Source organism: Oryza brachyantha, chromosome 1, assembly GCF_000231095.2.
Source record: "Oryza brachyantha chromosome 1, ObraRS2, whole genome shotgun sequence".
Taxonomy (NCBI): domain Eukaryota; kingdom Viridiplantae; phylum Streptophyta; class Magnoliopsida; order Poales; family Poaceae; genus Oryza; species Oryza brachyantha.
In genome coordinates, this window is record NC_023163.2 from 18,985,246 (window position 1) to 19,012,930 (window position 27,685).

The following is a 27,685-nucleotide window of genomic DNA, read 5'->3' on the forward strand; positions in this document are numbered from 1 at the left end:
TACATAGCCGGTCTTTAAACTCGTGGCCCGATATCACTTAGTTCCGTAAATTTAGAAAATGCACTTTTAGGTCTATGAACTTATTTTAATGTACCATTCAGGTCTATGAACTTATTTTAAATGTACCATCCAGGTTCATGAACTGGTTTTAATGTATCATCCAGGTCCATAATTTTAAACATTAAAACAAGTTCATGGATCAAAACGTGCACTTTCTAAGTTTATGAACCTAAGTGATACGACACCACAAGTTTAAAGACCGACCACGTGTTTACTCTTGAATTATCTTGATTTTATTGTATCGACTAGTATTTACAAAATACACCAACAACACTCATCTCAAAATTTTTAATCTAAAATCGTAAACTATTCAAAACCTCTAATTTTCTATCATCTAAATCTAAACCTTAAAAAAACACACCAGAGACATACCTCTCGATATATATTTATAGCAAAATATTCATTCTAACAAGGAATAAGACTTAGAACTCATCTCTCTACAATTATCTCCTAAAAAAATTTCAATCCATAATAAATTCATGTTGCATTGACGCGGACTCAAAATCCATCGAATCCTCGCGAACGAAGGTTGTCTTGCATAGGCCAACCGGCCCACTAGTACGTACGTACATACAGATGCAACGTGCAGGAGTACATGCGTGCTACAGTACCTCGGCATGCTGTAGCACGTTTTTCTTTCTTTTTTTTAATTTCTTCATCAACCAATCTGCAATTTTCATCAATTTTTTCTCATAATTTTTTCAGGCGCTCCCACACACAAATATGAAGTCCGTTACACATCCATCCTCATACGGTGTTCTTCACCATGTATCATCTTTTATTCAGTATCATCATCCGGCGTTCTTGATGGTCTGGATCTTAGATTCTCTCTAAGCCTAATTATGATCCCGTTAACGTTGACATCCAAGTCACCTGCTCACATAGAAATAGCAACACACCCATATTAATCACACATACTCACATCAACATCTTAATTATTTTTAAACCAAATTCTATTTATAAATCAACTCGCAAGCCAATTGTTCATAACAAAATATTAATTATGACTATGATTACATCTTACATCTTACTTAGTCAGTTAATTATCTATTATTACTTTTTAAAAAGTAGTTGTCTATGATATGTTATTTCATAACCATATAAGTTTTAACTTGAACTACACAGGTTGAACCAGAATGAACAAATAAACGATCCCCGACATTTCTATACATATGTACAGGTTTAAAAGATCAACTCATTGCCTTCCTGCCTCAGCTGCCTGCGAGAGCGAGACGGAGACTTCCCGCAGCTCTGTTCTGCAAGCAACCGGGATCTTGTGGGTAGATATGCTAATGCGGGCGATGCATATACCGTCACGGCGGGCCAGGCTTCCACTCCGTAGCTCGGTCCTGAGAGGCTGAGACTTTTCGTGAGGCGCTGACGACTTGTAAAACTGTAGCGTGAAGTAAAATTATTATACTTTGACTGGTGCCAAGTAACCAAGTTGCCTATGCTTTGGTGGCAGGTAAGATATGAATTTTTTATTTTTTAAATATTTTTAATAAATAATTTTATTAGTAGACCTAGGAGAAAAATAGTTTCAAATTGGTGTAGCAAGTCAACGCTGCCACATCATCGACACTGTCGTGCCAACATTGTCTTGCCACGTTACGATACCGACAATGACATGAACAAAAGGTTAATACAGTAAAAATATTTTTATTTAAGGTTTAGTGATAAAATTATTTATGAAAAAGTTTTAAAAAATAAAAAAAATTATTCCCACTGTGTGAAGATTATGGCCCGTTTAGTTCCTAATTTTTTTCAAAGACATCACATCAAATTTTTAGACATCTAAATATAATATAGATAAAAAACTAATTGTCTAGTTAGAGAAGAAATCGTTAGACCAATCTTTTGAGCCGAATCAGTCCATGATTAGCCTAAGTGCTATAATAACCCACATGTGCCATTGACGGATTAATTAGTCTTAAAAAATTCGTCTCGTAATTTCTAGACGAGCTATAAAATTTATTTTTCATCGTATCCAAAAACCTATTTTGACGACCCGACGTGACACATAAAATCTTTCCTTCACTAAAACGGGGACCTTATTCGTGTGCTTGTTCTGAATCTTGTGCTTGCGTCACTGAGTTGTTCACGATCAGCGTCCCATGTGATGTTTACGTAAGCCGTGACGAAGGCGCTATCTTATGGGGATTCATGGCCTGGCGATCACACTGATTTTAAGATTTTTATTACGGTTTATTTTTAGATTTTGCTTGTCGATTAAGAAGAACATATATATATATATATAATATAAAGTTAAAATTATTTTCTATTTGTAACTATTTTATTTGACATTATAGCTGAAAAAGACAAACGATAACCCCATATTCTCTCCAGTATACTGTATCAGGAGGCAGTAAGTTTAATCGTCAGCACGCAGCGCAGTTATTTAAGTTGATTACAAGTAAGAGTATCTTTTTTAGTACAAGATACTGCCAATTGCCAAAGACGAGAGAGGTAACTCCAGCCCAATTATTCAAAGCTCTTACCGTCTTAGGACGTAATATACTTGGACGGCACCCCAAGCAACTGGGGAGATGTCGCCAACTCAGATACGACTCTCGTAATCTAGTCTTCCTCGATGGTTCCAACCGACGGCGAGAGATCAGAAGCAATTTGGACTGGACCCCATAAAATGGGTGGCTCTGCTCTTCTGTAGAGCACAAGGCTTTCAGGCATATCATATGAAGTTCTGAACACTAGCAAGTTCTACACTAAGCTTACCTACTCTGCTCCAGAGCAAGAAGCTACTAGCTGATCACTAGCTCAGACATGACCATCAAGGATGAGCAGCAGCCACTGCACATCCTCTTCTTCCCGTTCCTCGCGCCTGGCCATCTTATCCCAGTCGCCGACATGGCCGCGCTCTTCGCCGCTCGCGGCGTCAGGTGCAGCATCCTCACCACCTCGGCCAACGCCGCCGTCATCCGCTCGGCCGTGGACCGTGCCAACGACTCCTTCCGTGGGAGCGGTGGTGGCCTGGCGATCGACCTCGTCGTCGTGCCCTTCCCGGACGTTGGGCTCCCGCCGGGCGCCGAGAGCGGCACGGCGCTTTCGTCCCAGGAAGACCGCGACAGGTTCTTCCTTGCCATCATGCGGCTCCGGGAGCCCTTCGACCGGTTCCTGTCGGAGAACCGCGCCGACGCCGTCGTGGTGGGCAGCTTCTTCAGGTGGGCCGCGGAAGCCGCCGCCGAGCACAGCGTCCCGCATCTGGGGTTCCTCGGCACCAGCGTGTTCGCGAGGTCCTGCACCAACAGCGTGGTGTGCAACAACCCGATGGAGGCCGCCCCCGAAGATCCTGACGCCGTCGTTACCTTGCCGGGGCTGCCGCACCGTGTCGAGCTGAGGCGGAGCCAAATGATGGACCCCAAGAAGCGGCCGGACCACTGGGAGTTGCTCAAGAGCATAAACTCCGCCAGCCAGAGGAGCTTCGGCGAATTGTTTAACAGCTTCCACGAGCTGGAGCCGGACTACGTCGAGCACTACCGCACGACGCTCGGCCGCCGCTCATGGCTCGTCGGGCCGGTCGCTCTTGCCAACAAGGACGCGGCGGTGAGAGGCACCAGCGAGCTCTCGCCGGACGCGGACGGCTACCTGCGGTGGCTCGACGCGAAGCCACACGGCTCGGTGGTGTACGTCTCCTTCGGCACGCTGTCCAGCTTCTCGCCGGCGGAGATGCGGGAGCTCGCCCGAGGCCTCGACCTCTCAGGCAGGAACTTCGTGTGGGTAATCAACGGCGCGGACGCCGACGCATCGGAGTGGATGCCCGAAGGCTTCCCCCAGCTGATCTCGCCACGCGGCGAACGCGGCCTCACAATCCAAGGCTGGGCGCCGCAGATGCTCATCCTGAACCACCCTGCCGTCGGCGGGTTCGTCACACACTGCGGGTGGAACTCAACGCTGGAGGCCGTGACCGCCGGCGTGCCGTTGGTTACCTGGCCACGGTACGCCGACCAGTTCTACAACGAGAAGCTCATCACGGAGGTGCTCAAGGTCGGCGTCGGCGTCGGCTCCATGGACTTCGCGTCGAAGCTGGAGAACCGCCGGGTAGTGATCGGCGGCGAAGTGGTCGCGGGAGCCATAGGGAGAGTGATGGGCGAGGGCGAGGAGGGCGAGGCGATACGGAAGAAGGCGGCGGAACTAGGCGCGAAGGCGAGGGGCGCGCTGGAGAAGGGCGGATCTTCGTACGATGACGTTGGACGTCTGATGGACGAGTTGATGGCTCGCCGGAGCTCCTTCAATGTATGAAACTATAGGACTTGTGTAGTTACTAAATTTTTTTTTCAAAAACATCACATCAAATTTTTATATCTAAATAAATTATTAAATATAGATAAATTAAAAAATTATTTACACAGTTATAGAAGAAATCTTGAGACGATTCTTTTGAGCCTAATTAGTCTATGATTAACTATAAGTGCTACAGTAATCAACATGTGCTAATGACGGATTAATTAGGCTCAAAAGATTCGTCTCGTGGTTTTCAAGCTAGCCGTGAAATTCGTTTTTTTATTTATATCAAAAACCCTTTACATCCAATCAAACGTTTGACGTGACACTTCTTCAAAAAATTTTATAGCGCTGCAACATGGGGATTGGACGCATGAAGGCGATCGGACATTCGGACAGATTCAGAGTTCAGACTATTGTCCTTCTCGTTAGAGACAGAGACTGAGGCATCGTTTAGTTTGAAATTTTTTTAAAAAAAACATCACATCAAAACTTTAAACATATATTTAAAATATTAGACGTAGTTTAATTATAAAATAAATTTTAGATTTCACCTGTAAAACCGCGAGACGAATCTTTTGAGTCTAATTAATCCGTCTTTAGCACAGGTTGGTTACTGTAGCACTTATGGCTAATCACGTCCTAATTAGGCTCAAAAAATTCGTCTCACTATTTCCTCCATAACTGTGTAATTAGTTTTAATGATTATATATATTTAATGCTTTATTTAGATGTTCAAAAATTCGATGTGATGTTTTTCGGAACTAAATAGGGCGTCATAAAAAAAACATGTCGAGGTACCAGTGCTTCTAGGTACCAAATCATTTCTTATCATTGGATCTAGCTGAGTAGTCCAACGATTTGGTACCACGAGATACCGGCATCTCGAGATACTTTTTGTTACTTTTTGTTGGACTATAAAATTGTTCTCCCCAAAAACATCATATCGAATCTTTGGACATCTAAATGAAGCATTAAATATAGATGAACATTAAAACTAATTACACGGATATGGTGAAAATCGTGAGACGATTTTTGTAAGCCTAATTAGTACATGATTAGTTATAAGTGCTACAATATCATATATTTGCTAATAACAAATTAATTAGACTCAAAAGATTCGTCTTATGATTTTCAGACGGAATCTAAAATTTATTTTATAATTAGACTTTATTTAATACTTTAAATTTATTTTATAACTAAACGGGGCCTTAAAATGGGAAACAATGAATTGTTTCGTACTATTCCACTTGAACGCGAAAGGAATGAATTGTCAAACAATGATGGGAGTAGGTACCGCGCTGAGCTCTGCATCTTGTGGTAGGCTACCGCAAGTGCGGAATGTCAGAACAAGATCGGCAGTCTCGAGCACGCAGCTCGCCAGCAATGGCTGTCAGCGAGGGGGAGCAGCAGCCGCTCCACATCCTCTTCTTCCCGTTTATCGCGCACGGCCATCTCATTCCAGTGGCCGACATGGCCGCGCTTTTCGCCACTCGCGGCGTCAAGTGCACCATCCTCACCACCCCAGCCAACGCCGAAGTTATCCGCCCAGCTGTGGACCGTGCCAACGACGCCTCCCGTGCCACCGGCGCCCCGGAGATCAGCATCACGCTCTTCCCCTTCCCCGACGTCAGCCTCCCGCCGGGCGTCGAGAACATCCCAAGCATGTCCATGGCCGACCGGGACAAGATGAGCAAAGCGTTCCCGCTGTTTCGTGAGCCATTCGACCGGTTCTTGGCCGAGCATCACCCAGACGCCGTCGTGGCCGACAGCTTCTTCCCCTGGTCCGCGGATGCCGCCGCGGAGCACGGCGTCCCGCGACTGTCGTTCCTCGGCAGCAGCCTGTTCGCGCGGGCCTGCACCGACAGCATGCTTCGCAACAACCCGGTGGAGGCCTCCCCCGACGACCCCGACGCCATCGTTTCCTTGCCGGACATGCCGCACCGCGTCGAGCTGAGGCGGAGCCAGATGATGGACGCCAAGAAGCACGCGGACGATTGGGCCTACCTCCAACTCGTGAACGCCGCAGACCAGAGGAGCTTCGGCGAGTTGTTCAACAGCTTCCACGAGATGGAGGCGGACTACGTCGAGCACTACCACGCCAAGATTGGCCGCCGCGCGTGGTTCCTGGGGCCGGTGGCGCTTGCCACCAAGGGCATGGCGGCGAGGCAACGCACCGGCCACCTCTCGCCGGACGCGGAACGCTGCCTGCGATGGCTCGACCAGAAGGCGGCCGGCTCAGTCGTCTACATCTCGTTCGGCACGCTGGCCCGTCTATTGGCGGCGGAGCTAAGGGAGATCGCCCGCGCCCTGCAGCTCACTGGCACGAACTTCCTGTGGATCATCACCCGGGAGGACACCGACGCATCGGAGTGGATGCCCGAAGGCTTCGCCGATCTGGTGGCGCGCGGCGAGCGCGGACTCATCGTCCGGGGCTGGGCGCCGCAGGTGCTCGTTCTGAACCACCCCGCCGTCGGCGGCTTCGTGACGCACTGCGGTTGGAACTCCGTACTGGAGGCCGTGTGCGCCGGCGTGCCTATGGTGACCTACCCGCGTTACACCGACCAGTTCTACAACGAGAAGCTCATCGTGGAGACGCTCAAGGTCGGCGTCGGCGTCGGCGCCGGCGACTTCGCGTCGTTCATGGACGATCGGAGCCAGGTGATTGAGGGCGAGGTGATCGCTGAGGCCATCGAGACAGTGATGGGTGAAGGTGAGGCGATAAGGAGAAACGTTAAGGAGCTCAGCGAGAAGGCAAGGAGCGCCGTGCAGGAGGGCGGCTCTTCCTACGATGATGCCGGACGGTTGTTGGATGAGCTGATGGCTCGCCGGAGCTCCGCCACGGCTTGAGATACTGAGATGGCATCTGGTCGGTTGACGGTCACCGGGACAGCCGGACGGATTCGTCGTCTTCCAGTACTGTCCATACCAGTCACAAAATATCTCTGGACAAAAAAAAAATGTTTGGTTTAGGTGCTATGTGGCCTTCCGCTGTGGACCAACCGTCTCCTGTTCTCCCAACATGAAACAAATTAAGAACCGCGAGAATCTTGGGAGGGCAAATAAGATTTTAGAAGTATGATTGGAAAAGCCAATGCAAAAATAAACTTTAGTAAAAAAATCTCGAAATCAATTTTACATTTAATATTGAAAATTTAAATTTTAGCTTATAAGTATGAGTAGAACCAGGGGTGAATGTGACACTGCCGTGAACAATCTTGAGGAGCACCATCTCCTGGACAAACACCACTGAGGTAAAAAACACACACACATGTTCAACGGTTCAGCATCACATATGCTCTGTTTTTGAAAATTCCCTGAAGCAGACGAGAATGATTGTATCCATGCAGGGCATACAACTGGACAGCGATAAGTTCCGGAGCGTTTTTTTTTCCTATTTAGCCTATAACTAGTTAAACCATCTGATGAACTAAGCTTTGAACAGATTTAGTCAAAACCGGATTCCATTATGATTTTTTTTTTGGAGCCGATATATATATCGTTCTGAACCTGAGCATATCTCAGCAAACTTCACAGTAGAGCCCCAAGTGGGATGGCAGCTCCCCCGTCGTGAAAATCCACCACGGATCATTTGGTGGTTCCTGTGATGGATCATTTGTTTGCATGTCAAGCAAGTTGTGGTAATGTGAGTGAACGAATTAAAAACACAAAAAATCAAGGAGATGATGGAACCATGGAGATGATGGATGGGAGCTGCGCAACTTGTGGACGGCGAAAGCATCCACGATGGCAGGTAACCTACATACAGAGGAGTCATGGATAGTGGTGCTATAGAGTCGAGGTAGGTGGCGGTGGCGGTGTAATCATGGCTTGTTTGTCAGCGCTGGACATCGGTTAGAGGACGAAGCACACCGCAAAGCAAGCGATCTTTCAGATATGAGCACCGAGTAATTTTACTTCTTTAAAAAATTAACAGGAGGTAATATATTTTTTATTATAAAATTTAATACCTCCGGTATATACTTAAGATATCAAAGTTTTTAGTTTAAATTTTAACATATGAAGTTACTTTCTTAATGATAACAAAATTGTCCTGTCAGCAGAGTCAGCTCAATTTGGGAAAGACACGGGAGGAGGTGGTGGTTAGCTCGAGAATGAAGACTGGAGTATTGGAAAGTTTATATAGTATATTTTATAGCCCAACTTTTAGACCTTTTAGCTGATTTTTGTTTTCTCCGTGAACGGGGTTGGGTTGTGATTCAGCCTCCGTGGCCCTGCAAGGTCCCACAAGGGTGATTGCAGTGCCATAAGTGTGCCCCTTGATGATTGAAAATATCATAGTCAAGCCTTATAATATGTGAATTCACTACCATATATATAGTCAAAAACAAAATAAAATACACGATAGACGAGAATGATACCAATATAATTTGAAAATCTGATTTTAATTTGTAGATAGGAAGTTTATACATACAACTTTGCACACAATATTTTTTCCTAGGATGACATTTAAATGCGTTAGATTTTAATTTGGCTCCAACTTTTAGCGTAGAAACTTTATATAAAGAAATTTTGTAGCTATATAGTTTCTACATGCGTGTACAAACTTGGATTGCACACATGTGTCGTGTGAAACGAGTTCATGCGTAACTGGTGCGCACAATTATTCACACATTATACTCACCCAACAGACCACATGCTAGAGTTTATAGGGTGGGAAAAGATAGTCCAAAGATAAACGGTGTTCATCCTAAATTTTTTTTTTTAAAAAAGTTTGGACTAGTTGGAAATGAAAAGTTTAGGCATCTTTAAAATACAAGAACTTTACAGAATTTTCACAAAAAAAACAGTTTAGTTTCGAAGATACTTCTTCATATTCCTCTCCGTTTCAAACAAGTCCTTAGAAACCATTTGTGGCACAATGTTTTTCTATAGCTTAAAAAATAAACACGATCTCCAGTGGATCGCGTGATCCCCTCGCTGTCATGCTTACGTACAGACTTTATGCATGTAGCGATCATTCCAGTGGAGTGCCAAGCCAAACGACTAGCCATCAAACTTTGGGAGCAGGAACCATTCTTGTGGTAAGCCAGCCACCGCGCGTTCTTGTGGTCAGTGGTCAGCGTGCGCCTACTTGCAAAAAGAACGGCAGGCATCACCGCGCGCCAGCACGCAGCTAGGGCAGCCGTGGCTGTCGGGTGTCGCCGACGCCGAGGGGGATCAGCAGCAGCCGCCGTTGCATATGTCCTCTTCTTCCCGTTCATCGCGCGCGCGGGGCCACCTCATGCCTGTGGCAGACATGGCCGCGCTTTTCGCCCCTCGCGGCGTCAAGTGTACGCCCGCATGCCCGCAGTCCACTGCCACCCCTGGCTGTGCAGCGGGTGATCGGAGAATACATTTACCAAAGCCTTGTAGAGTCTATAAAAATACAAAGTGATCATTTGCAGTCTTACATATACACTAAGTTTTTAAAGATATTTGATTAGTTGGCTAATAAATTGATTTTTTTGGTAAATTGACATATCCACTATATTTTAGTCTATAATGAATTATATATATATATATATATATATATATATATATATATATATATATATATATGCCAAAAGAATTCTATGTGTCAGGGCCTCCTCTAATGTATCCCTAACCCCTTCCTGTTGTCATCGTCAACGGAAGAAGATGACGTGATCTATGTCGGGGATTTGGGATACATGTCTACCCCCATGTCCTTCGGTCCCATCGTGCGTTGACAACCTATACCCACTTGAATACCCCTAACGATACCATCATTTTGTACCATATTTTTGTTGACAACGACGGCATTAATATAATCAATGAGGACATGTACAACTTTAGATATATGACTAGACCCCGCTGTGAGATGCTTAGTCAGACCACCTGGTTCAAGCGGCTTAAATATGGCTGAGGTTGTATTCGCTTCCTTTTATAGTAAAAAATGTATTCATCACTATTTCTCATATTATAAACGTACCTCACCTCTGGCTGCCACAGCGAAATTATCCAAAATAATACAAAACAATAACTATTAAAGTGTTTATAAAAACAACACCATATACTCTTTTGGTGATAGAGTTAAAAATAACTCACTGAGACAAGCATGTCGTTGTCCAATCGCGTTGTACCATATTCAATATGAGTTAAAAAAAATAACTAGCTTCACAGGTAGTATAGCGTTGTGTCTTGAGTCAAGAATTAACTAAAAAATGATTGCCCACTTATTGAACAATGTGTTGTTGTTTAGTTAAAAATTAACTCGCGTTCACTGACTTGTATTCATGTTTCAGTAAGTTAAATTTGACTGAAAAAAGTCAAAACTTAACTCGCTTTATTCGGGGCACCGACAAGTAATTCAAATAGTTAAAATTTAATTGCATCTTGTATAAGCGGGGTAGTTACTTCATTGGTGGATGGTGTGAGGTCTGATTTGGTTGTGGTGTGTCATGCGCTGTGTATTACGTAGCACTCAGAACACTGTATGGTATATATATATATATGCCAAATTATATGTTATTACAGTATTATGGTATGGGACTAAGGGTGTGTTTGGTTGGCTGGACTTTCCTAGATAGATGGGAGATGACCGTCCAGTATTTTAATATGTTTGGTTCACGGGCAAAATTTAATAGGGTGGGTCATGAGAGCAATATTCCATAAAGATGTTGTATGGGTGTATTCGGCCAAATTGGCTGGATGAGCTCATTCACCTTCACTAATGATGTTCATTAATGATTGTTTGGTGATAATTAGCGTGTTTTATTATTAATCACTAATTAACAAGTTTAAACTAGTGTTAATTAGTGATGATAGATATATTTCATTGTTAATTTGTAGTAATTAGGATAATATTTATGTTGATTAATTAATATTAACATTTATTAGTAATTAAATATATTCATCCCATCCATCCTTATCCATCCAACCAAACAAAATATTGTATCGTTCCATCTATCTAATCAAACATAAATCTGAATTGTCTGATCATATCCCATCTCACCTTGATCACCAACCAAACATACCTAAGTTTGTTCTAAGTTTGTTTGTTCCTATCGAACCCGTCACAACTATTTTTTATTCGTGATACCACCACTAATGCTAGTCATATAATAAAGAAGTCCCAATAATTTTCGTCTTATCCTGTCATGCTCTGGCTTATTCTTGGTTGCAGAGAAGTTTAGCTTGGGGCATCGGTCATTAGCCGTGGAGCGTATCGCGACACTGTCGACCTTGCACGCGGTGTCGATGGCGTCGACGCACCCATACCGGTTCCCCGTCCCGGCCGAGGGCGAGCCGAGGCGACGCTCCGCCGCCCAGTCGTGCGGGACGTGCGGCGCGTCGGCGGTGGCCAGCTGCGTGGCGCTGTGCTGCTGCCCGTGCGCCGTGGTGAGCTGTTTGACGCTGGCCTTCGTCAAGGCGCCGTACTTGGCGGGCCGCCGGTGCGCGGCCAGGCTCGCCAGCAAGCGGAGGCGGCGGATGATGGTCAAGCAAGGTGGCCGCCCAGGCGCGACGCCGCGGAAGACGAACCGCGTCTGGGACCTCGACGACGACCAGCAGGAGTGGCGCCCCGACGGCGGCGGCGGCGGCGGCGCTGTGCAGGAAGAGCGCAAGGACCGGCGCTCGCCGGGGCCTGGCGACGCTAGCGACGCTGCCGTCGGCGAGGGCAGCGGTAGGGTGAGGTCGCGGGTGGACGCGGCGGAGAAGACGTGGGTGGAGATCTACCAGCTCGGGCACTGGGGGTTCGGCCGGCTGTCCTCCTCATCACGGCCTCAGGTGATCAGTGGTGACGCCGACAGCGACGGCGTTGCTGCTGGCCGGCATTGATCCGGCCATGGCAGCGCTTGCTTCCTTGGTGTCCACCACTCGGCAAAGATTGCGAGCGAGTTGACTTTGCTTGTTTGTGGTACACGACTCGGCTCAGCTGACGGCTGACGTACGTGAGTGCACGTATTTTGCATGGTCGTCCGACGTGCGGCTTGGTTGGTTCTGACGTGTAAAATGGAATATGTCGTTCCTCTGGTTTTTCCAGGTCGCAGTTTTGTTGTTCTGCAAGATGCGGACGGTGGAGGTGTTGTTGTTGCTCTTCTTTCGTATACATGTTTGGTGTAAATTGCTTTGTACGGACTCTTCCATTACAGTTGATGTTGTTGACTTCCTACTATACGATTGATTATTTGTTTTATTAAAAAATTATGCAAATATAAGTTATAATTAAAATATAATAAATCTAATCATAAAAAAATTAATAATTAGGTAAAATTTTTAAATAAGACGATGGTCAAAACATGTGTTAAAAAATTAATATGGTTATTTATTAAAATACAGAGGGAGTGCTATCCAACTAGTTAGAAACATAATTTTTTAAAAAAAGTGCATGCCAAAAATTTTAACTTATGCATTGCAATTTTCCCTATCTAGAAAAATTTGCAAACGTGTAATTATAATTTTATAAAGTTGAAGATATGGCATTAGTATTTGAATGATATGTAGAACCCGTATAAGTCAATGACATACGGATCAGAATATCTCTAATTTTATAAAATATAATGACATTCTAGCAATTTTCTCATTCCAAAATGACTTCAATAGCAAGAACACATTTTGGTGCCGATCGCTGAAGCTGGCAAGTATTCAAAGTTCGGACAAAGTAAGACACGACGCAATGTCATGAGAGAGAGATCGAGGCCTAGGCAGGCCCAGGCCCAGCTAAAATGTAGAGCGGAAACATGGGCCGGACCAGCCCATATCAGCAATTGGTCACCAAGCCTATGAAAACCGGAGCGTGACGGGTAGCGCGAGGGACAGAGGTATCCACACGCGGAAACGTCTCCGCCTCTTCCTCTCCGGGCTCCCGCCGCTTCCTCCATCGCCTTCTAGGGTTCCGTCTCCTCTCCCCCCAAATGGCGGCGGCCACCACGTCCCGGCGCGGCCCCGGCGCCATGGACGACGAGAACCTCACCTTCGAGACCTCCCCCGGGGTCGAGGTCATCAGCAGCTTCGACCAGATGGGGATCCGCGACGACCTCCTCCGCGGCATCTACGCCTACGGCTTCGAGAAGCCCTCCGCCATCCAGCAGCGCGCCGTCCTCCCCATCATCAGCGGCCGCGACGTCATCGCCCAGGCCCAGTCCGGGACGGGCAAGACCTCCATGATCTCGCTCTCCGTCTGCCAGATCGTGGACACCGCAGTCCGTGAGTACGCCTCTTGCTCCTTCGCTACTAGCTGCCGGAGTACCAATCTTACATTTTACTTAGTATTTGCACTTTATTTTCATGCGGTGCGATCTATTTAATCCAGATTAGCTTACCGCCACAGTGATGTGCTTGTATCAACAATGTTAGGTGCAGTATTTAGGACCTAAAGTGTTTGCCTAGGATTATTATTCCTTACTGCAACTCTCGACATCTGTGTAGATTTGCTATGGTTGTGACTTAACCACCGAGCTATTTGATTCAGGGCATCACATTTTATATTCTGATTTTATGTTTTTTTTTGTTTTTTTACCTTATATATATTGATTTTTTTGTTCTCTGCTTTTCCTCAAATAACTAGGTTTTTTTCTTAAAAAAAAGAAAACTCAGTTTAGTATAATGTCATAGTTGATGGCATCCATGTTTATTAGACCTATCACCTATACATGAATTTTTCATGCCTGTTTTATTGCTGATTATTGTTCCCTGTTGTGGTCTTTTGGTGTTGGTTATAGCAGTAATATTATTTTCTCATTCTGTAGGGTGCAGGCCTTGATACTCTCACCAACTAGAGAACTTGCTGCACAAACAGAAAGAGTTATGCTGGCTATTGGTGATTTTATCAATATTCAAGTGCATGCTTGTATTGGCGGCAAAAGCATTGGTGAGGATATTAGAAAGCTTGAGCATGGAGTGCACGTTGTGTCTGGAACACCTGGCAGAGTATGTGATATGATCAAGAGAAGGACCTTGCGCACAAGAGCCATTAAGCTCCTAATTCTGGTTAGTTTACTTTTCATGTAGTTCATAAAGCCTTCTTTGAATTGATCAAATAGTATGAGAATAACAATCTTCGATGACAGGATGAAGCTGATGAAATGTTGGGCAGAGGCTTTAAGGACCAGATATATGATGTCTACAGATATCTGCCCCCAGAACTCCAGGTCAATCACAGATTAAACCTGTACTAGGCTGATAATTTGTCCTGTGGTCAGTGTTCTCTCAGCATGTTGATTCTTTTAACCAGAATTCAGCTCCCCACTTCAGTGTAGTATACAATCTAACATATTTTCCATATCTGATGCGTTTTTACTTGTGCTATTTCGTCCTTGTTTTGATGTTTTGCTGTAAACTGTCATCATACCAACAGGTTAGCTATCTTGTCTCTGTTATGATTTGATAATCCATGACTTCTTGTATGCTCATATAAATATCTGACTTGCTTTATAATATAGTATCAACCCTGGCCTCACAGGACCAAAATGTGTGAACTTATGACAATAAATCATTGTAAATCCTGGGCAGTGAGATTCCAATACTAAATCTACTAGCGCATATTTTTCGTTTGCACAGGTTTGCTTGATCTCTGCAACTCTGCCTCATGAGATTTTGGAGATGACAAGCAAATTCATGACTGACCCAGTTCGGATCCTTGTAAAGCGTGATGAATTGACCCTAGAGGTAAATATCATTACATGTTTTTCTTATAAAATTTTATGATCTTCAAAATGTATTTTACTTTGTTGGTTTCGTTGGTCACTGATATCATGTGTGGTCGTCTTTTCATATCATGTTTATAGGGCATCAAACAGTTCTTTGTTGCTGTTGAGAAAGAAGAATGGAAGTTTGATACACTTTGTGATCTTTATGATACATTGACAATCACCCAAGCTGTTATTTTCTGCAACACAAAGAGGAAGGTAATATATAGTGTTCTTTTTTTCCCCATTATGTTCTATAATGGTCGTGTACTGGTGTGCTACAATTGTTTTGCAAAGTCTGCTCCAGTTGTTTATATGGAAAAGTGCAAATCGTCTCGCTATTTTATGCTAATAGCTTTTTTGTGGTTATTTTCTTTCAAAAACCTTTTGTTCGTGCAATCTAGGCAGTTTGTAGTACTCCACTTATGAAACTTGTTGATTAGTGCTAAAACATTTGTTTGTTCCAGCCTATTTTATTTTGCCTTTTATTAGAATGTTGAATTGCTATGTTTCCTAACTATGCCCACTTGTCATTATTGATGTTTTGTTTGATATCCTGGATTTTCTTTGGTCAGGTCGATTGGCTTATGGAAAGAATGCGGAGCAATAACTTCACGGTATCAGCTATGCATGGTGATATGCCTCAAAAGGAAAGGGATGCCATTATGGCTGAATTCAGGTCTGGTGCAACTCGTGTTCTAATCACGACAGATGTGTGGGCTCGTGGTCTGGATGTTCAGCAGGCAAGTTTATTGTTTTGTTTGTCTGAAGGCTCTATATTAGCTTTACTGTGAGTGGAGTATTGATTAATTCATTTTCAGGTGTCTCTTGTCATAAACTATGATCTCCCAAATAATCGTGAGCTTTACATCCATCGCATCGGTCGCTCTGGGCGTTTTGGTCGCAAGGTAACACTTTCCTACTGCACAACTTGAAACTCTTTATTCTACATCTATCCTCTACTTTGCTTGTGGGTTATTCATGACAAATTAGAGAACAAGAATTCTGACTTCATACTGTTTACACAATGAAATATAAGGGGTTGAGGATCTTTTATGATAAAGCGTGCACACTACATTGTGTGGCTAACAAATTGTTGGCCACAGCTTAGGTGAAACTTGTTAAAGTTAGTAAACCTTCTTGCCAAATATGTGGCACAGTGCGTCGTCAACCAAATACCTTGAGTGCTTAAGGCCGCATTCGGCATGGTGGAGGGGAGGGGTTAGTTATCCGGCATGGAAAACGTAGTAATAGATTAGTACATTATTAATTATTAAAAAATATAAAATGATTAACATAATTTTTTATAACAACTTTTCCATAGAAATTTTTTGCAAAAGTACACCGTTTAATGGTTCAGGAAGCGTGCGCGTGAAAAAGAGGGAATCTGGGATTAGGAGGAGGTGTGCCGAACGCGGTCTAAGTAAATCCAGTAGTTTGTAACATTTATTTGTAGATTCTAGAAACAATTAAACAGTATTTACTCAGTTCCAAATATTGCATAAGATTGAGAAAATTGATTTCTGGACATCTTCATGCATATCCTAGCATTAGAAATAATTACTACCTCCAGTCAATTTTATTTGTCGTTTCAGACAAATAATTAGGCTTACTCCCTTCCTAGTTTGATTGTTCTAAACGACATATAATTATGTCTGGAGGGAGTATTAACAGGAGCTGGCAGACTGCATACAAAGGTAATGGTTTGATTGTAGTTGATTCTAATGATAAAAAAATCCTTGCACATTGTAGGGTGTGGCAATCAATTTTGTCAAAAAGGAAGATATCCGTATTCTCAGAGATATTGAGCAGTACTACAGCACGCAGATTGATGAAATGCCAATGAATGTTGCTGATCTAATTTGAGTGCAGATGTGGCGCTATCATGTTCCATCGTCTGGTTCGGCAACAGCTGATGAGCTTGTTTGTTGTGATTTTGGTTGACATGTTTAGCCACAACTGTATTGCTGTGGACTTAGAAGGGCTGCGAGTCTAACACTAGTGATTTTTCATCTTTGGCTTGTGACATGATATGTACATATTTTAGCGCCAGCTCGTGCCTAACAGTATTATTGCATTTCTGCTCAGAAGATGAGACTTTGTTCACAATCTTTATTGCAACAATAATTTTATATTGATTTCCACTTGATGATGATGTGGTGGGCATCTATATCCTATTCTTGTTGTGAACTTGTAGACTGTCCCATTTACACCATCTTTGCAATGTCACGCTAGATCATGCGATTGCATGATAGATCTGATATCGTGCCTTGTAAGTTTGCTTTTTTCTTTATTTTTTTCCATTTTTCGTATGATCACAATTGGTAGCCAGGTACGGTACGATGGATAGATATCAATAAAGCTAGCCAGGTTTTCGTTCAGTATGAAACTGTCAATCATTGGGTAGCCAAAAACGGGGCTCGATCAAGCTTTATTGATGCATCAAACAGCCTACAAGATCGCACTATGTACATGGGTTGCACACACTCTTCTCCCGTCCATCCGCTACGATGTTGAGCACTTGAGCTGCGTCGAACAGCCTATCCAGACTTAAGTTGCCTTTTATCCAGGTGGATCCATCAGTGGCGCAGTGCCGCTGCAAGCCTCTTGCTGTGCACGGTGTTAAGCCGCCTAGCTACTACAGTCTAGTCGAACGCGACGGAGTAGTAGTCGTCGTACGTGCACCGCCTCCTCGTCGACATGAGCCTCGCCAGCTTCTGCATGCACAGCTCGAACCTCGCCGGCCGGTCGCCGGAGTCCTCCACGGCCGCCGCTCTGCGAGGGAGCCCCAGCTGGCGCTCCAGCTCCACGAACTCCTCGGGCCTCTGCACCACGTGGTCGTAGCAGATGTACCTCCCGCCGGCCGTGTTGTTGCCCATGGCCTCGTACACCCGGACGTGCGCCTCCGCCACCGTCTCCACGTTCGCCGTCGCCAGCAGGCCGTCGGCGAGCATGGCGCGAGCCCCTGACGATGATACGCACGCCATGTCATGTCAGTGTACTGCACAAGCCACCAATGTGCTCTTCCCTCCGATGACACGCGCTGATGCTATGCGTCAAGTAAGTTTGTACCTTTGAGGTAAGCGATGGAGGCGGTGGAGTTGCGGCGGCGGAATCCCGGCCCGGTGACCAGCGCCGGGCAGACGGTGACCAGCTTCAGGTCTCTCCCTCTGGCTGCCCTCCACGCCGCCTTCTCCGCTGCCGTCTTGCCCAGTGCAAACCACAGCTGAAAAGTTCGTACACAAAGTCATTAGATTGCACCAACTTTCCACAAGAAAAGGATAAAAAAAAAGTTGGTGAGTAGTAAAATATGCATCCACCATGGCAACAAGTGCTTATCCGTGTCACCGAACTAGTCGCTTCATCTTTTTCCCTCCTTTTGTTTTAACAAACTCACCTTGTTGTCACGGCAGAAGCTCTCGTCGCTCCAGCAGTTCTCGTCGATGATGGTAGGAAACCGTCGGTCAGGAGGGTAGTTTTGCCTCCACACGCATGCCAGCAACGAAGAGGTGAAGACGCATTTTCTGACGGACCCTGTCCTCACGCACGCCTCGATCACCTGCTCCGCTGCTTTGGCCTCCAAGCTTGCCATATGTTTCTGTTCAAGAGTTAGCATATTGACAGTGAGAAGTTAATTACACCACCTCACTTAACTTGTACGCCGAATTGCCGATTTGCTATTAACCAATAAATTACCAGCTATGTGAGTGAGTACTCAATAATGATGATGAGAGAGTGAATGGTTCACTAGCAAAAGTAAAGCTGGACTGCCTACTTACTGCAGATAAATGACAAACGCTGATGTGATTGAGATAGATACCTTACGTAATGGAGCTACCAAAGGTAGGGCTCCTTTGGAATGCATAAATTTTACAGAATTTTCTTTGAATTAGCTCATTACCTCTAAAATTACAGGGAAAAAAAAGTACCGTTCAAAAGAGGTTGTACTGTGTAAAACAAGAATGGTAAAAGAAAGGTTCTCATCAACTGTAAAAGAAATAATAAATATATTATTGCAACTAAGGTCACAGCAGGATGGTATCTCTGACCTTTAATAGCGTTAGTTACTCTAAGGTCGTCATGATTCTGACGGCAGCTTGACAGTACCTCATAAAGTGGATTTGGTGGTTGCACAGTCCAACTCTTGCTGCAATCCGGACTCTCATCACCCTTGGATACTACTCATAACTGATTACCTGTTCCCATCAGATAATAAACCCGGTTTCCTGCTATATATGGACAGGTGATTTTTCTGTCAATGAATTAGGTGACGGAGTTCACATACGTGAACCCACCGATTCTGTGCTCTGGGAGCTCTATTTCATGGGCAAATAGATGCAAACCATTTGCCTAGAGGAGCACTTCCCGGATTTTTTTATTTTTTAAACATTTTTAATAAATAAAATATTTTCACTGTATGAACATTTCGATCACGTCATAACACTGGCATGGCGAAACGGTTTGCCACGCTATGCTACGTCGACTAGGCTGTGTGGCAGCGTTGTCTTGCCATGCCACCAACGCTGGCGTGGCTAAAAGGTTTAGTTTTGGAAAATTTTGCCCGGTAATTTAGTAATAAAATTACTTGCTAAAAAGATTTATTTAATAAAAAAAATTTCCACTTCCAGGTACCACCTGCTCCCATCAGGAGGACTTTAGGTTTGGCAAAATGTCAACCAGAGGGCGACAAGAAGGACTGTACCACCTGAAGGTCATAAACTGCGTATTTTCATGTGTTAGCCTCTCCCTACTCCCTAGCTCCTACTTTCGGCAACAAACAAGACAGTGGCTCCTAAACAGAATACTATGTCCTTCGAGAGGTACGAGAGTTGGTGAGTATACGTACTGAGATAGAAACAAGGGTATCTACGAAGTACTACCACACTAAACAACTTGCAGTCAATGGAACTGGCTTGTCATTTCGAAATTTTTGATGCTGTACGACCAATGGAACCGACGGTCTGAAATTTTTTATACTGTCGTCTGACCAATGGAATCGACGATCAGCGAGGTCTCTAGATTTAAGTATTCAGGGAAGGTATAAAAGTTAACATCTACGGGCTTTGCAAATTTGCCACTATTTTTTTTAATTACAAGTATACCACTAGAATAACAACCCAAGTGATATTTTTGTAATTTTCAAGTGATAATTTTATAATAATATTTTAAACTAGTGGTAAATTTATAATTGCCCCTAGCATCTACCATGGACACCACACCGGCCAACGTTTCTAGATAGCGGGTTTACCCTAAATCAGTCCATTATGATTATTCCTAATCTCTTCTTCTCAAAATATTAAAACCTACTCGCTTCTTGATCTTACAAGGTCTTTCTGAAATCTGAGGCATGAGTGCCTCCACGTGTAGTACCAATGGCCATGGAGATTCTCAGATGCAAACTCTTAGAGCTCAACTGTGGAAATTTATATGGGCCAGATGTCTGAGGATCTGTGAATGTCATTAACTACGAAAATGATCTATGCCTGTTGGCTTTTGATATTTCAGTAATGTCGTTTTGTGTCAATTCATTGCTTAAGACTAGCCTGAGTCCCCACCTCGCCAGAACAGAGAGAATCGCAATGTTTCGTTCGAGTGATTTTATGGTCCTTGATATTGTATAGGAGGTATTAACTTTTTTATGTAGAAATTAGTATTCTTAGATACCGAGATGCAGCAAATTTTAGATAGTAAGAAATATAGTTTTTCGTGATACCTCCTCAAGAACCAAATATGATATTTCTCTTTTTCTAGGGGCTGTTTGTTCGACATATTTGTAAAAATAATTTCTGAACAAATTTTATAAATGTGTTTTTAGCGATCTAAAGCCAAGGCTAAAAAACAAATTACGATGAAAATCCCTAAAATCAACTATAAATCTAAGGTTAAAAATTTGAGTTTTGATTTATAAGTATAAACATAAACGAAAAGATGAGGCTATACAGTACACCAATCATTATTCGATATCAATTTCTCCTGTTCAGTTGCGCCTTGAGTTAGATGAAGAATATACCATATTTACACCATTCTATCCAGTTCACTGTTCACCAAGTATTTTTCTATACGATTTCTTCGATATTTTAGTAACCTAACTTATTAAGTGATTTCTAGCCTGGCAGAATATATATAATATACGAGAAATAGAGGACACAGAACATATATTAGGTTAGGTTTAGTAGTTGCAACTTGCAAGAATCAGTTTGGTGCGCTCACCGTGTAGCCGGACATGCCTCCCGGATCCACGAACGCCGAGGTGTGGAACACGCCGGCGCAGCCGTCGAACGCCCGGTGCAGGCTCTCCGGGTCCGTCACGTTCGCCATCACCGTCCACACGCCGTCCCTGCCGTCCTCGCCGAACATCTCCATCTCCCTTAGCTTGTCCAGGTCCTCTGCCGAGTAGCAAGCAGGAACATGCCAAGTTGGTACACGCGAAGATTACGATACGATGGTCGCATGGATACTCAGAAAAAAAGAATACTGATAAATTAACAGCGATGCTGCATTGCGATATTGCTTTCGGTTATCTTTGATCGATAACGACTCGACGAGGATAAGAGCGTTTGTTGTGGTACTTGAGCAACAATTTTATTCCAGTTCACCTGACTCGATTAGAAAAAAAAATAGCAGAAATATAGACCATGCTCTGGTGTTTTATAAGATAGTCATGCATGGCTAACCGTATCATTCACACCGTCAATTCACATAGAACTTTGGCGATGTTTGGTGCAGGTGTGTTTTCAACTTTTTTTAGCTGTCTGGAAAAAATGGAGAGAGGATTTGATCTTTTAGATATTATGAAAAAAATATTCCTCGGCCATGGTTAATTTCTTATCCGCGGTGACTGGTCACACTAGAGAATGGTAGTAATAGGGCATAAAGGCAAAATAATTAAGGGAATTAATTCCTTTGAAATTTCTCTAAAATCTCTCATTGTCAAGGAGGCCTAATGGACCGGATGTCTTGTTTCACAGCCACATCTTTCCACTTCTGCTAATGATTATAAACCAAAATTTAAACTTTTAACCTTGAATTTAAAATATATTTTGGTGTTTTTTATCGTAGTTTATTTTTTAACCTTGGCTTTTAGATAACTATAAACACATATATAAATGTTTTATTTACAAAATTATTTTTATTTATAAATATACCGTTTGTTTTTTCCTGAAAAAACCCGCTCGTATTAAGATTGCTACTAAGCTATCATCCTATTAGTTTTCCTAGTGGACCCTGAGTATAGTGTTAGTAAGTTGAAATGTTGAACCAAAACTATCAAAATTCAGAAGTCCAACAGCCACTTAGTACCAACTCTGTTTGTTTGTCAAAAGGTCCTCTGCTTTCTTGCTAGGGAATTTAAGGGACCAGCACTGAAAGATTTTCGTTCAGGGGGACGGGATTTGTTAGCTGATGGGAGTCCTTCCTTTTGTACCTCGAGGTACTGGTACCTCACGGTACCAAATCATTTTTAATTGTTAGATCCACCAGTGCACATACTACTTAACTAGATCTAATGGTAAGAAATAATTTGATACTTTGAGATACCGGTATCTCAAGGTATAAAAATAAAGGATGTGAGTAAAACTCCGAAGTATAACTCAACTAAGCAATACGAAGCTGACGGATCAGTGGAACAATGTTAAAATGGGCGGCGGAATTGGAGCACTGGTTAGTGGCTAGTTGGAAGCTAATCATGGTGTGTTAGACCTGAAGATTTCTACCTCGAGTCAAAGCAAAATAGTGCCCGTGGAAAAAAAAAAGGAATATATATATTCTACGTGCAGCTGCTAGTGTTTGATTTGTATTAGACCCTAACCGGACGAATCATAGAGGAGACCTCGAACCTAGGATCAATTTCTCCCTTTCCAAGAAACCGGCTGACCACCAGGAAGTTGCGATCGAGAAAAAAAATGAAAAAGACTGGTCAAAACTTTAATGGAGCACCATAAGCATGAACCCATGGGTATATGGAGAAATTCACGAGCAGAATGTTGAATGCATCGAAAGAGTGTGCAGACTAGCACGAGGGAAAAAAAAAGCGAGGATAACTACTCCATGAAGAAAAATCATACATATGGCCGGCAGCTTTTTATATATGTGTGTAGTCAAATGTTCAACGGATCGATCATAGAGATGGTTGCGTGCGTCTTAAATCAAGTCGATCTAGCTACTACTTCCATCAATCCTACCTGTTACCATTTTGTTTTCTTTTTCCCTCCGTCGTTTTCCTTGCGCAGGCGAATTAGGCATAAACATACATATTGTCTCTTGTCTCTCTCATGTTTCTTTCGTTCTGTCATTTCCCGGTAGGTAAATTGGTTATATTCACGAAGCACCAAAAAACAATAATCATTAGGTGCACCTCTCCCGGCTACACGCACACTGTGCGTAGGAAAGTGGCTACCATACCCACCGCCCGAGCAGAGAGCATCATGCCATATTGCCATGATTGAAAGAAAGCTAATTGTACTTAAGCGAAGATAATATTGCAGCTGAGCTCTGGCGATGTGACGAAATGGTGACCGGAGTGCAGCCAGGCAGCACACCAAACCCGGAGTGCTGCAGCACCGGTAGGTGGCAAGGCTCCATCCCCAACAACACTCGGAGGACCCAGAGGGTCATCGTGTACTGATTCGCTGCTTATGAAAACTCGACTCGACTGAACTTTGTTTTGTTGTCTTTTATCCGAAAATGAGTAGCAGGACGGATTGGAAGACGAATCCGCTGTGTTAGGCTAATCGAATAGTAATGTTTAGATGTCTTTTTATCCGAAAATGAGTGGTAAGATAAGATGGATTGGGAGACGAATCCGCTGCGTTAAGCTAATAGAATAGCAATGGACAGAGGGCACAAAACGGATTCATCGGGTGGGGTTCGTCATGCTATCGAAGGCACGAGCGTTTTTGTTTTTGTCTTTTTGTTTTTTTGCTTTGGCTGAGGTTGCATGTGGCGTCGAATGTATTGGGCACAGTTCTGAAAAACTTGTGGCGACCGGGGCCATGTGTCAGTGGCAGAGAAACGAAACAGGTAAGCGGTAAAGACGAGGAGGGCTTGGATTGGAGCTGAGGCGCGGAGCTGACCTTGGGTCTCGAGGGCGAGGCGCACGGTGTACCCGTGCCGGAGCAGGCGATCGACGACGGCGAACCCGACGAAGGAGATGCCGCCCGTGACGCAGACGGTGCGCGGGCCGGCAGCGCCACCGTCGCCGCCCGCGGCGCGCTTGACGTCCGCGTCGCCGGCCGAGGGGCGCCACCCGGCCGCCGCCCCGGCGCCGTGCAGCAGCGCCGTCCTCATCTCCTCCACCTCCGCCTGCATGCTCTGCGTGCTCCGCAGGACGCCCATGGCGGCGGCTGATCTCTACGAAGTACGAGATAGTATGATCTAACTGCTGCCCCTTCGGTGGGGTGGGTGCGCGCAGCCGAGACGTGGATATATAGGATAGCGGGGGGACGCTCGCGCTCGCTCAGTCGCTCCCCCAGTTCGCTTGCGCGCGCGCGGCTGCGTTGGCGTCGCAGCTGCGCGGTCAGCGAGGCGTGGGGGTGTGAGCGTGGCCGCGTGGCGTGGCCCGTGTTCATGTGGCCGCGCAGTCGCGGTGGCTCGGATTTTGGGGGGTTTACATCACGAATTCATCTACTGGTCAAGCGGGCTCGCGCGGCCGGGCGGTAGGTAAGCTGCGCGGCAGGGATCGCGTGGCCGTCACGATCCGACGGTCTCCAGCTACCCTTCCCGGTTAAGTCGCTGAGATCGACGGGGGAAGCGAAGTCAACCACCTCCCCGACAATTCTCAACCTTTTTTCGGTACCTTAAACTTTTCACTTTTGCTATTAATCAAATGTTTAATTTTAAGCAATTTTCCCATTCTCAAGAAGATATCAGGAGGTACTACTGTTTTCTAGTTAAAATTAGATACCACTTGGTACCTTAGATACTAGATACTAGAAGGTACCAAATTTTATATAGAAAACAGTGATACCTCATATATCTCCTCAAGAATGAGAAAAATGCTCTTGAATTTTTGTTCTTCTGTTAAACACGCACGCAATACATAAGGACGAGGGACATGTATGAGATTTTTTAACTTATATGCATGTCTTCAGATTATCATCAAGTAGCAATGACCGGACTGGAGCAATAAACATTTGATCACTTTTACGACGTTCCTGGGTTGTTGGGCATAGGAGGGGGACTGCACTTACCGAACCAGCACTCCAGCAGTAGTAGGAGTACTGACTTTGGAGTAACCGGGGCAAATAGGATACGCACTCCGAACAACAACATAGGGCTATCGCGAGCAAGGGGGACCAACTCTATCGTTGTTGTTACGAGAAAAATCGATTGAGTCGTGGCAGTGCGGTCTCTTTGGCTCCGTGACTGATTTCGTGCATACCTATTTGCCTAAGGCGTGCCTATGCATGTGCTGCATTGTGGTTGGATATATCGATCTTTTAATCGTGTTGCATTTGGGGTTAGGATTGCTCTTTTTTGATGTATTGGATTGATGTGCAACACATTGTTGAGGAATTCGGGGCCCGGCGAGGTTGGGGCGCGATTTTTCCCCGAAAGGCAATTCGGGGCCGAGGCCGGGGACCCATTTTGGGGCTGGAGTTGGGGCCGTTCTAGCACTCCCCGGCCCCGCCACGCCCCGTTGCCAACCCTACAAAGAACACGGGAAATGACTATTCTACCCCTGTTAACAAATGACCAAGGTGAGCAATCCGACGGCTTCATCACTGGAAAATCTCGTAAATAACAGATAGATGTCGTCGGCAACAATAAGTTGAGCACAAGCAAGAACAACAACCAGTTCCCAAAGCTACAAAGAGAAAGAAAAGCTACTAAAAATAAAAAAGAAAATGGGAGAAGAAGAAGAAGGGATAAAGGAGATGATTGCTTACAGTGGGTCACTTCGGCCGGACGGCAGGAGGCGAGACGAGGCTTTGGTGCTGGTTCGTTGGCGACGTGCGTCTTCGGCGGCGACTAGCTAGGGAAGCGTCGTGGGTGGCCGGGTGGGAGGCGGCAGCAGGTAGCTTCGGCGGTGAAGCGCGGCTTTCGGCTTCGGCGGCGACGCGCGGCGACCACCCGGGCAGAAGGCTTTGACGCCGACGCGTGGTTTCCTCGTCGCTCTCTCCACGCTGGTGCGGACGTGGCGTGCCAACTCAGCAAAAAATGATAAAATATTAGGAGCTAAATTTTATTTATAAAAACAAATACAAAGTAGCATTTAAAAAGTATGTAATTCTAATAGTGATAAATAGTTAAATTTTCCAACTGCAACACCAGTGTACCGTACCATTGAACGCCTGCACGGTGAAACTGGACGGAGGGGTGGAAGTCTGAAGTCTGCACGTACTGAAAGTTACGTATACTATGCAGTGGGAAAATGGGATATGTCGGTCGGTCGGCCGGCCTGTAGTACAAGTACTCTTTTCGAGCTGAGCTGTTCAATGCACGAAGAATTAACAATCACCCCCTTCATCGGATGTGCTGCTCGATTCCTGCCCCCATGTTTGTAGGCTTCATAAATCATGAGTATGCCTGAACGTCTACAAATTAGTAAAAATGGATATATGGTTCCTTGGAGAAAAAATATGTTTTTCTTGCGAAATATGCTACAAATATAAACGTTCATAATACGTGCGTACTCACTTTTGAAAATAGACATGGGGTGCGTTCTTTCGGTGTATCCGGCTAAAGTAATCCTCGATTTCTGTTGGCACGCTTTTAAACTATCAAATTGGTGTATTTTGTGCAAAAGAATTTTATATAGAAATTATTTCAAAAGATTAAATAGATTAATTTTTTAAATTTGTAATAAGTAATACTTAATTAATCATATACTAATTATGTTTATTATTTTTCATGTGGCTAATTGGCTTACTTAGGTAACACCCACCTTAGAATGCAGCCATGTTCACCCTACATTATGAGCATCCATAACGACTATGCCAATCGAATTTTGAGTTTGACAAGGTCACCATGAGAGCCTCTCTTTCGACTGGTACATCGCTTAACATTGAAAAATAATTAGCTATAGATTCGAGCAGGGCCCATTACTGTGGTAACCATGGCGGTTACCACGGTGACCGGGGCCTCTGCGATGGCGCAGTACGGGATATCCCGTGGTTTTGAGTTTAAATTCGAGGAGGATTTAAAAATTTAAGGAAATTTAATGGAAAAAATATGTTGTATAGATTGATACATAGTATAGTTTTGTTAATGAAATTAATGAAAAAGTGTATTTCTAGCGTAATTAAAAATCATAACCGAGAATTTCAGGGAAAAAAATAAAAAATAGCCTATTGCAAATAATATTTCGTAAGAAGATGGTTAAGAATATTTTGTTGTTGAGTCATTATTAATATGCACTAGACACCGGGATATATAATATTGAATATACAACAATGGATATAAGGAAATATGTATGAAGGAAAATTATATATGCATGTTAGTATATACATAATAGTTTTGTTTATAATAATGGATAGTAGGTATAGTTGTGACACGTATATCAAAATGAAGTTGTTACTTGTTATTGATAGGAATTATTTGGTGAAGGGTGATATGACAATGTACGTTTGTATGTTGCAATATCAAGAATTTAAAAAATGTCATTTCAAAATTTTCTTGTTTTCCCTATAGCATGTCCTAAATGTCACAAATATAGTCACAACATATTTTTACTATTTTTCTTGTATTTTTTCCAGATTTTTTAAAGTTTCTTTTGTATTTGATATATCCTAGATTTT

General features: G+C 44.0%; 5 protein-coding genes across 5 annotated transcripts; 4 read left to right on the plus strand and 1 right to left on the minus strand.

The window, feature by feature from the left end:
* The first annotated feature begins 2,672 nt into the window (after window positions 1-2,672).
* LOC102700189 (scopoletin glucosyltransferase-like) lies at window positions 2,673-4,385 on the plus strand. Its single transcript, XM_006644352.3, has one exon. The coding sequence runs from the start codon at window positions 2,842-2,844 to the stop codon at window positions 4,315-4,317; it is 1,476 nt and encodes a 491-aa protein (XP_006644415.1). The 5' UTR covers window positions 2,673-2,841; the 3' UTR covers window positions 4,318-4,385.
* A 1,216-nt stretch (window positions 4,386-5,601) lies between these two features.
* Window positions 5,602-7,362, plus strand: LOC102700472 (scopoletin glucosyltransferase-like). The gene has a single exon (XM_006644353.3). The coding sequence runs from the start codon at window positions 5,641-5,643 to the stop codon at window positions 7,147-7,149; it is 1,509 nt and encodes a 502-aa protein (XP_006644416.2). The 5' UTR covers window positions 5,602-5,640; the 3' UTR covers window positions 7,150-7,362.
* A 4,158-nt stretch (window positions 7,363-11,520) lies between these two features.
* On the plus strand, window positions 11,521-12,099 carry LOC121054926. The gene has a single exon (XM_040525951.1). The coding sequence runs from the start codon at window positions 11,521-11,523 to the stop codon at window positions 12,097-12,099; it is 579 nt and encodes a 192-aa protein (XP_040381885.1).
* Window positions 12,100-13,087: 988 nt separating this feature from the next.
* Window positions 13,088-17,092, plus strand: LOC102700751 (eukaryotic initiation factor 4A-III homolog A). Its single transcript, XM_006644354.2, has 8 exons — window positions 13,088-13,471; window positions 14,010-14,250; window positions 14,331-14,411; window positions 14,821-14,928; window positions 15,048-15,167; window positions 15,524-15,691; window positions 15,770-15,856; window positions 16,701-17,092. Exons 1-8 carry the CDS (start codon window positions 13,176-13,178, stop codon window positions 16,812-16,814), a joined length of 1,215 nt encoding a protein of 404 aa, XP_006644417.1. The 5' UTR covers window positions 13,088-13,175; the 3' UTR covers window positions 16,815-17,092.
* A 255-nt stretch (window positions 17,093-17,347) lies between these two features.
* Window positions 17,348-24,536, minus strand: LOC102722268 (cinnamoyl-CoA reductase-like SNL6). Its single transcript, XM_006646073.3, has 5 exons — window positions 24,020-24,536; window positions 21,159-21,334; window positions 18,346-18,546; window positions 18,021-18,174; window positions 17,348-17,913 (listed from the first exon to the last, which is right to left on the minus strand). The coding sequence occupies exons 1-5, from the start codon at window positions 24,279-24,281 to the stop codon at window positions 17,594-17,596; spliced, it is 1,113 nt and encodes a 370-aa protein (XP_006646136.3). The 5' UTR covers window positions 24,282-24,536; the 3' UTR covers window positions 17,348-17,593.
* Between the last annotated feature and the right edge of the window lie 3,149 nt (window positions 24,537-27,685).

Excerpts from the sequence above, each read along its gene's own strand:
- LOC102700189 (XM_006644352.3), top strand. The coding sequence starts at position 2,842 with ATGACCATCAAGGATGAGCAGCAGCCACTGCACATCCTCTTCTTCCCG.
- LOC102700472 (XM_006644353.3), top strand. The coding sequence starts at position 5,641 with ATGTCAGAACAAGATCGGCAGTCTCGAGCACGCAGCTCGCCAGCAATG.
- LOC121054926 (XM_040525951.1), top strand. The coding sequence starts at position 11,521 with ATGGCGTCGACGCACCCATACCGGTTCCCCGTCCCGGCCGAGGGCGAG.
- LOC102700751 (XM_006644354.2), top strand. The coding sequence starts at position 13,176 with ATGGCGGCGGCCACCACGTCCCGGCGCGGCCCCGGCGCCATGGACGAC. Across the intron at positions 14,929-15,047 it reads GTGATGAATTGACCCTAGAG|GGCATCAAACAGTTCTTTGT; the intron begins GTAAATATCATT and ends TCATGTTTATAG. Across the intron at positions 15,168-15,523 it reads TCTGCAACACAAAGAGGAAG|GTCGATTGGCTTATGGAAAG; the intron begins GTAATATATAGT and ends TTCTTTGGTCAG.
- LOC102722268 (XM_006646073.3), bottom strand. The coding sequence starts at position 24,281 with ATGGGCGTCCTGCGGAGCACGCAGAGCATGCAGGCGGAGGTGGAGGAG. Across the intron at positions 18,547-21,158 it reads GAGGCATGTCCGGCTACACG|AAACATATGGCAAGCTTGGA; the intron begins GTGAGCGCACCA and ends ACTCTTGAACAG. Across the intron at positions 17,914-18,020 it reads CTCCATCGCTTACCTCAAAG|GGGCTCGCGCCATGCTCGCC; the intron begins GTACAAACTTAC and ends TATCATCGTCAG.